At 40.5% G+C, this 8,641-nt stretch overlaps 1 protein-coding gene across 2 annotated transcripts; it reads right to left on the bottom strand.

The window, feature by feature from the left end:
• Window positions 1-5,038: 5,038 nt before the first annotated feature.
• LOC111594503 (general odorant-binding protein 83a-like) lies at window positions 5,039-7,681 on the bottom strand. 2 transcript variants are annotated; one of them, XM_023307816.1, is made up of 5 exons: window positions 7,606-7,681; window positions 5,765-5,905; window positions 5,626-5,701; window positions 5,277-5,533; window positions 5,039-5,210 (listed from the first exon to the last, which is right to left on the bottom strand). In XM_023307816.1, the coding sequence occupies exons 2-5, from the start codon at window positions 5,894-5,896 to the stop codon at window positions 5,193-5,195; spliced, it is 483 nt and encodes a 160-aa protein (XP_023163584.1). In that variant the 5' UTR covers window positions 5,897-5,905; window positions 7,606-7,681; the 3' UTR covers window positions 5,039-5,192. The 2 variants fall into 2 exon arrangements, with proteins under 2 accessions (XP_023163584.1, XP_023163583.1); XM_023307815.1 differs by having other exon boundaries at window positions 5,040-5,210; window positions 7,602-7,676.
• Between the last annotated feature and the right edge of the window lie 960 nt (window positions 7,682-8,641).

The following is an 8,641-nucleotide window of genomic DNA, read 5'->3' as shown; positions in this document are numbered from 1 at the left end:
GCGGCGCACAAACAAACAAAATGAAATATTTAAGCAAATGATTGAAGGAGACAATCGAATTACCGCGATGTATGCCAAATGGTTAGGCAATCAGTAACAATTCTTAGCTTTTATAACTAATTATTAATGATTATTACATACTTAGCTGAGTCTCTATAAGCAATCAGCGTTCAGAGACTAACTTCTGCTGCCCATTAGGCATTAATGTAATATGTAAGATTTCGAGAAACTTGTCTATTTACCTAATTGCCAACTTAAAGTTGAACAACTCTCTGTTTGTTTACACATACACGATCAGTTGCTTCGGTGCTCAGGTGCTCAGCCCTAAATCTAGTTTGGATTCAGGTTAGAAATCAGACTCGGGGGCCCAACTTGATGAGTAATTCATGCAGTACGTGTCTGCGTATGTTCGTGTTTGTAGAGATTCTTATATGTTGCAACGAGTTTGTTGAAGTTCTGCTAATGTTGTCGAGCTGCAATAACAATACGTGTATGCTGCAATAACAACAAAAGGCAACAATGCAACGAGACAACGTGCCAGCGTGCAACAACAAAGGCATGCAAGTATTAAACTATGCAGGTTAATTTGACTAGAAACGCCGTTTGCCAAGCTGCTGCTGCTGCTGCTGCTGCTGCTGTCAGACTGTAGCTGCTGTTGTTAGATGAAGGCACCCGCGGGCAACTTGGACACAAAGTTGGCCCAGGCATGTCGCCTGGCCCCTTTTATAATGCTGCAGTTAAAATGCGAACAAAAGACAATGGACAAGACACTAGCAGCATAGCTGTAATCTATGTACACACACACACACATATATTTGCAACGTACATGCAACAGATTCTCGAGTTGATTTGTTAATGTGAGGCCCGGTCTGTGCACCAAGTTGTTTTCCACTTCAAAAGCGGCCTCTTTAAAGTGCAACGTTGCGTATGCGCAATTATTAAATGCTGCATGCCCTGCCATTAACTCTGATTGTAAGTGCGAATGCAATTTTCAATGTAATTGCTCAAAAGCCATTTGACACGACTTGCCATAGTGTTGATGCAACTAAAATTTTGTCAAAGCTAAAAAATAAAGTAAATAAAGCAAAGCAAAAAAACTGAGCAAAAAAGAAGCTAAAGAGAGAATTAAATTGAGTGCAAAGGGTAAAGCAATGCGAATTTATAAAGAGAATACGAAACATTACAATTATTATTATTAAACGAACGTTGTGCGAGTTCGAGAAGCTCAGCACTTGAAGAGCTTGAACTGCAAGCGGCAAGCACAATGATGGAACCCTTTTGATATTTACTCAGTACAGCAAACTCGCATCGACATTTTATAGCAATTTCCTTCATTGAAACAAAGGCTTAGTTTTATTTAAGAGCAATACAAATGCCTTGTTCAAGCATTCAATTGCTTTGCGAGCTTCTTTGCTCGGTCTCTAGAGAGAATCAACAGCTGTGAGAACTCCGCTTTTTCTCAAACAGAAACGATTCGCTTCTCTTGTTGATGCATTTTTATTATTCACATATATGTTTTGCCAATCTAACTTGGAGAGCTTCTATCACAACTTGTTGACGAAGCGAATCTATTAGCACAACTACGATTAAGTATTCTGGCCATTTAGTAGCGTTGGTTCAAACGCCAGCGTAACCCTTTGCAATCCCCAATTTTACATATTTTTAAATATTTCTCACCCAGGCCCAGTGGCAAAGGACGAAAATCCGATAAAAGCCTTGTCAAGCCGCCGTCAAGCGAGCAAAAAAAAAGTTCTACAGGCACAAAATATAATAAAAGAATTTAAAAAAATAAAAAGTAGAGCATGCGGCACAACATCCGTAACTGCAGAGCAGAGCAGCGCAGCAAGGGTTGATTGCCGCCCATGTCCAGCAAACAAAAACTGCTCCGCCGCCCCTTTAACCGTCTCCCGGCAACACCCGCACCCCCTATGGCCATAGGGTAAACCTTTGACGCTTCATCGTTTGCCGGAATTCAGTTACTGTTGCGTTGCTGTTGCAACTGCTGTTGTTGTTGTTGTTGCTGTTGCTGCTGGTGCTGCACACTAATTTCATTTTTTATACAAATCGAGAAGAGTTCTCGTATTTCGTTATCGACTTTTGTTTGTTAACGCTTAGCTTGGCGATTTTCGAGTTACTCGCAGCTAGATGGAATTTCGTTCGGTTTTTAACTGTTTTTTTTGTGTGTTTTTCAGCTGCATCGAAAACAATTTTTGACGGTTGTGCAACGCGTTGTGGCATTTGCATTCAACGACAATTTATGCAAATCGAATTGTCAGCCAAGCATTGCATATTGAATTAGCTGAAGAACAGTTGAGCAGCAGCAGCAGCGGCAGCCGGGGGAGACGAGACAAAATTGTGGCCAATTGGCGGACGATTTGTTAATTATGCGACCCACATTTGCATGTAAAGGAGCAAATTTAATTCCAATTCTATTACTTTTGGCACAGAAGCAGAGAAAGCATCGAAATATGAATGGGTTGACCGAACGGCCGGTCAGCCAGAAGGCAGAGCCAGCGAGTGCGCTGGACGTGGCCGACAAAACGAACAATAGACCGTAAAATAAGTGCAAAAGCAGGAGGCAGTCGAGGCAGTCGAGCAGGCAGCATAAAAAGAAAACTGAAAAACTTTGAGAGAGCGCAGAAAATTCAGCGAAATGAAAAATGAACAAAGTGCCCTAATGGCAAAGCGTGCTCAACGTTTGAGACGAAAGCTGCAGGCAACACACAATGAACAGCATGTTCCTGTTTAAAAAAAAAAATGAGGAAGATGAAAATTGTCGGCAGAGGTAGGTAATAAGTGGAAGAGAGAGAGGGAGGGGAAAGCTCAGCATCAATTGAACAGTTAAACTTCCATTAATTGTGCGCCAGCAGGAGGCGTAGAAGCTGAAGCAGGACCAGGACTAGGTCACAGGCTGCCTGTGTACTGTGCCAACTGTGTCAGTCTCAAATTTCAAATGCATGAGATGCCTGCGTAAACAGGTCAGCCACCAAAACCGTTGGCAAGTTATTTGAAGCTGGCCAATTGTAAATTACGCTTCAGGAGAGCTGCGGTAGACACTGCGGCGGGGCAGGCAGCAGGAGGTGGAGCTGCTTGCTGCAAGCAGACGGCATTCAATTACATGATTGTGTCATTAGTGGATCCAAGCGAAATTAACCAACATTTGGGCAGCTAATTGGTTGCCTAAATGGCCAAAGCAGCTCGTGTGGAAGTCCATGGAGCCAATCCCCTAACGTACCCACACTCCACTGCCACTCGACCCACTCTGCCCGCTTCAATGAAGCGCACCACCTAAAGTGTCGCCAGTCACACTTCATTGAAGACTGTCTCAAATTTTCCATTTAACAAATTAGCAGGCTGACAAAAAAAGAAAACATCTAGTGAAAATTAAAAAAAATAAGGAAGCATCAGCCAATCGGGCACCACTGCGCCACACAAAGGACATCCAGCATGCCGAGTGGAGCAATGACACCGAAATTAGTATTAAGTTGAAAGTAATGATAGGCCGGATGAGAAATGCCAGCTGCCGTTAATGAAACACTCTTGGGCACAACAAATTGCTGGCCCGACGATTTCATCTTCCATCCGCTGACGATTATATGAAACAAGAGCAGAAACAAAGATAGAAAAATAAATTATATATAGAAAAAAGCGAGCCTATCTTTAAAGATTTAACAACCTAGCAAGGGCTTGCTTTTCCTATCATCTCCCAACAAAATTGTGAGACTGTCATCAACAAAGCTAAGATTGACAAAAAAATCCAAAAACAGAAAATCTTTTTTGATAAAACCTTATTCGTTGCTTTATTCAGAGTCTTAGCAAGTCTTGATTTGATACCGCTGTAAAGTTTCTTCAATATATGTTGAGTAACAGCAGAGTTATTGGTTTTAGACTGACTGAATCATAAACTTGATCTGCTCTAAGTATATTTATCTATAAACTCAAACTATATCAGAGATATATATATTTATATACTCTTTATACTATCACCTTTTATGTGCCAGCCGCTCTACCCTCTAAACAACCAAACGACCATGGCCAAAATTAAAGCGCAGTTGTTTTGGTGCTTTAACATTTTTAAACAGCCATAGAAAAAATAATAAAAAACAAAAATAAAAACCAATACGTAAAAAAAGAGAATGGAGAATGGAACACAAGTGTGAACGGGCGAACATAAATCATTTTCCGGAAAATGAAAAGCTTTGCGCAACAAGTCGACGAAACAATAAAAATCTGCTTTAGAGGGGGCGAGCGAATGAAGTTGGCTAAAAGCTGGCGGGGAGCAGTCAGGCAGCGGGAGCTTCTAGGTGCCATCGAGCGGCTGACCGACCGAAAAGAAATATATGTTAAATTAATATATATTAGAATTAATGGCCGTTTTCGAGGGTGCTGCAGCCAGCTGAAAGGGGACGACGCGTGGCAGCTCTGAATGAAAGATGGCGATTTCAAATGGCGTGAGTGTCCATTAAAATGAAACAACTTTTCGAAGTTTGAGCGCATTTTAAAAATCATAGAGATAGGGATAAGAGTTGAAGCACAATATTTTTGTGAGAGAAAAACAAAAGAACTTTAAGAAGAGAATTCGAGCAAATATTAAACTATCTATGGCATTCAAAATATTAAACAATAATTTTAAAAAATTTGATTTTTACATTATTTTGATATTGTTTCAACTACATGAAAAAAAAGATCGCGGTCCAAAGGCCTGACGCCGATGAGGCTCTTTTATTAAAACAAGTTCCACATTTCAAGTCTCATTTCACTTCATGAATGAGTATAAATATATTAATTAAATATTAAATAATCTATTTTACCATGACAAATCTGATGTTTAATGATTTTCAAATCATTTGCTAGTATTATAAATTCTTTTTTATTTGTAACCTGACACCGAACTGGCAATTTATGGTTCGCTCTGCCATTATGTGAGATCCAACATGATTTATGTACCCAACATTGCGTAGTGCAGAAAAAACCAATTGTGCTTCTGAAACATACTTTTATTTTATGAGCAGTGCAGCATGCCTGAAATAGAGTTTTCTTTAAAGATTTCATTTTTGCAGCCAACTAATTTTATTATGTGATCAAACTAAAAGTTGTTAACAATTATAGCACCACCAGCTAAACACACAACTAAATTAGAATTCTAAACCGTTTTTAAGACCTTCGAAACGCAACCCAAATGCCGCTCAGCTTTATGGTAGGAAGTAATGCTAGTTGAAAGAATGAAATCAAGCTGTTAGTAGAGCATAAATCGAAGGCTTCATTGGCCGACTTACCTTGGGATCGGCCTTCTTCCAGCACTCATGGAACCACCAGGCCTTGTGGCACAGCGTATCGCCTTCGGGGTGTACGCACTGCTGGGACATGGCTATCAGATTGTCTCGAATCGAGTGCGGCACCGAGTGGAATAGCGTATCTAGATGCACATCGCCATTGTCGTCGACCACTTCCAACTCGTGGAACAAACAATTCATATAGCACTTGAGCTTTTCATCCTCACGGCCTTCGCCATCACTGTACTCCTTGATCGCAGCTGTAAATTGTTGCAAGCGTCACAATTAACATTATTATTGTAATTTTCTACAGTTATTTATGCCTGCCAGACAGACGGCTAGGTGGACTCACACTCGCTGACGCCGGTTTGCTCCACACAGAGGTCGTGGAAGAGCTTGGCCATTTTAAGTACGTTCTTCGGTGGATACTGCAATTAAAAATGTGTTGCTTAAGTGGGCGTGGCAGAGCTGAGCTCCGTTTATTAACTCACATTGTCGTCACGCTGCGCCAGAGCCGGCGACAGCAGCGCCTCGCTGAGCACCAGCGACAAGGCGATTAACAGGCAGGCTGCGACAGGACGACGTCCGCGATTTCGGCCAAAGTCACTCAAAGCCATTTCCATGTTGCTTCTCTGTGGAACAGCAGAAATTGTTTGTACGCTCGCTCGGCCTTGTTTGCCAGTTGTGAAAGGCGGAACAAAAGCGACGATGCATAACAACAAAAACAGCGCAACATCAAAAACAAAAACAAAAAAAAGAGTGGAATACAAAGGAGGCAGACACTGTGGAATGGCCACATTTGTAATACCCTACAGAAGGTGCAGCTGGATGCGGCTAAGAAATATTCTTATATGCAAAGATGTAAGTCATACTTAACAGCTAAAAGATATTCTTATATGTATTTATGTCTTAGCTACAGCTATGGTTAGGTGATTATGTTATGTTAATGTTATGTTAACCTTATGTTAATGTTATTCATTCATAGAAATGCCTAAAGCAGGCAGCGTAATAGAAGTATAGCTAATATAGCTTGGTTAAAAGATTAGTAGATTAAGTTTCGTTTTTAGATAAACTGCATCCAATGAACATGTCAGACGAAGCTTGACTTCGATATTAAACGAACTGCAAATGATGTAGGCAGCAGCAAAATCCAACTTCTAGCTGATACATGTTAGGCCAAGCAACTGCCTGAGGCATAAATTTGGAAGTCTTAGAAGCGCGGACGCTGCTGGAGGGTGAAAGCCTCGAAGAGTCTCACAGTTAGCAAAGTTCAAATACTTGCAGAGTTAAAGCTTTAATCTACAATTTATGTTAATCAAAATTATAATTAATATAAATATGATCATGTAGAGAAATAATGACTTCTTGTACATTCGAGCGGACAAAATCGAAGGACTCGCACCGCTAGGGCAGGCAATGCTAGGGAGAGCAACATGCAGGATGGAAATGGATGTTGAGCTGGCAGAGACGACAACGTGCCACGCGTGACAGCTGGACAATGACAATGTACGTATAAGTATATGTGTATGTATGTGTGTTTGTGTGTGTGTGTGAGGGTTTTTCTAAGTGCGCTTTTTTGTAATTTTTATTTCAGGAAGCCATGCAAGAGGTTTGGGTAGCGTGTAAAGAGTGGGTACTGGCGGCTGCCAGAAGTGAAACCAACAAAAAATCATTTGTTTCTTGCTAGCTGAGCTCAGCGCACGCTAAATTAATTCTAACCGCTAGCTGAACAAAACGCAAAAACAAAACAGCAACAACAAAAAAAAGCCTCGCCAAACGGAAACGGAAATGTGGCCGAGACGTCAGGGCTTCAGCGCTGTTGTCAACGTTCCTTTCTTTCAATGCACAATCGTTGTGTTAATTTTGACAACCAGATGCCCACGTGCGTGGCCACGCCCTGCCGCCTACCAAGCCATACATATACATATATAAATGCAGAGGCGAGTATGAAATTTGCCATTCGCTCGTTCTTTTTTTGTTTTTTTTTAACACAAAATACAATAGAAAGACGTCAACTTGTGCACAACTGTCACTTTTGTTTCATCAAATGTCAACGCAACAACCGAAACAAAGCCACAAAACGACGTAGGCACACACACACACTCACGCAAACAATCATAAAGAACGAATGAATTTACAATAACAGCAACAGTTATGGAGCTGTGCGTGTGTGTGTGGGGCACACAGTTGGCCCTGGCAGCAACGATGGATGGTTTTTTAATTGCCATTTCAATTTTCGTTATGCGAATTGCCGTTGACGCGTTTTTTACTACAGCTGCTGTTGTTGTTGTTGCTGCTGTTGCTGCTGTTGTAGTTGGTGTTGTTTACCTACGCTCGTTCGCTTTTAAACTATCAACAGGACAAAAAGAAGTGTTCCAACACACGCGAGAACCGCACTCAGAATCGAATTGGCTTCTTACCCATTTCTAGCTGCCTGTTTTATATCGATTTTGGAAAAGTTTTTAGCCAAGTTTTGCGCATTAAGTCATTTGGCATACAATTTCTATAATTTAGTGCTTAATCAACGTCCATATTTATCTAACTTGCTTGTCATCGGCTGCTCTATGCACCACTTGAAATATATATATTTTTGCAATTTGCATGCAATTGCATCTACAACTGCAGCTGTTCACCTGCCACTCCCAGTTGCGTGTCCACAATTGCTAGTTGTACGAATGCAAAACACACACATACATTTATATATAATAAAGTCTTGGCCCCCATAAGAAATTGACATTTTTTTGTGGGTCAAGGTATGCCAAGTGCTATGTAAATATTTTTTAAAATTGTTTAATTGACTTTTCTGGCATTCACAAATGACTCTATTTGGAGCCTCGAAAGCAACGCTTGTAAGGGTTTCGATTCGGTTAGGAATTAACATTTTCTCATATTTATTAGTTAAATACTTAGATTTAAGCTCTTCAGCTCACAAAGCTGCAACTGAATCTGACAATTGAAATGGGAATTATACAAAAGCTGAAGAAGTTAAATTCTTTGTTTTTTTGCATTCATTTCAATAATTTTTTCACGTCAACAACTGTGCTTTGGTTTTTCCGGCAACGATATATTGGCAAAAAGGAAAATTACAATATTTTATTACCTTTAGCCGTAACTAGTTGTTTGGCATTCAAATTTGAATTCCTAGTTTGGTTGCAATGACAACTGCAATTGCATTCAAATTGCCAGGTATGCGAAATGAGCAAATGAATGAATAGAAATACAACAAGCGCTACAGATCCCAATACAATGACAAAATGCCAAATGAAAGACCAGAAGCACATAAATTGAACGGTGATTGTCACAGGTAGCAACGCCCTGTTACCGATATGGCCATCGCTCATTTGTATGTACGCTGGTCACTCAATTTA

Source organism: Drosophila hydei, unplaced genomic scaffold (assembly GCF_003285905.1).
Source record: "Drosophila hydei strain 15085-1641.00,03,60 unplaced genomic scaffold, DhydRS2 tig00008119-arrow-pilon, whole genome shotgun sequence".
In the NCBI taxonomy this organism is placed as follows: Eukaryota; Metazoa; Arthropoda; class Insecta; order Diptera; family Drosophilidae; genus Drosophila; species Drosophila hydei.
Note: the sequence above shows the minus strand (reverse complement) of the source record. Positions and strands in the feature narration are given on the sequence as shown.

What these genes read in the sequence shown, in the direction of transcription:
- LOC111594503 (XM_023307816.1), bottom strand. Translation starts at nt 5,896, where the DNA reads ATGGAAATGGCTTTGAGTGACTTTGGCCGAAATCGCGGACGTCGTCCT. An exon ending in TGGCGCAGCGTGACGACAAT is followed by an intron (nt 5,702 to 5,764) that starts GTGAGTTAATAA and finishes TTTTAATTGCAG; the next exon opens with TATCCACCGAAGAACGTACT. An exon ending in GCAAACCGGCGTCAGCGAGT is followed by an intron (nt 5,534 to 5,625) that starts GTGAGTCCACCT and finishes AACAATTTACAG; the next exon opens with CTGCGATCAAGGAGTACAGT.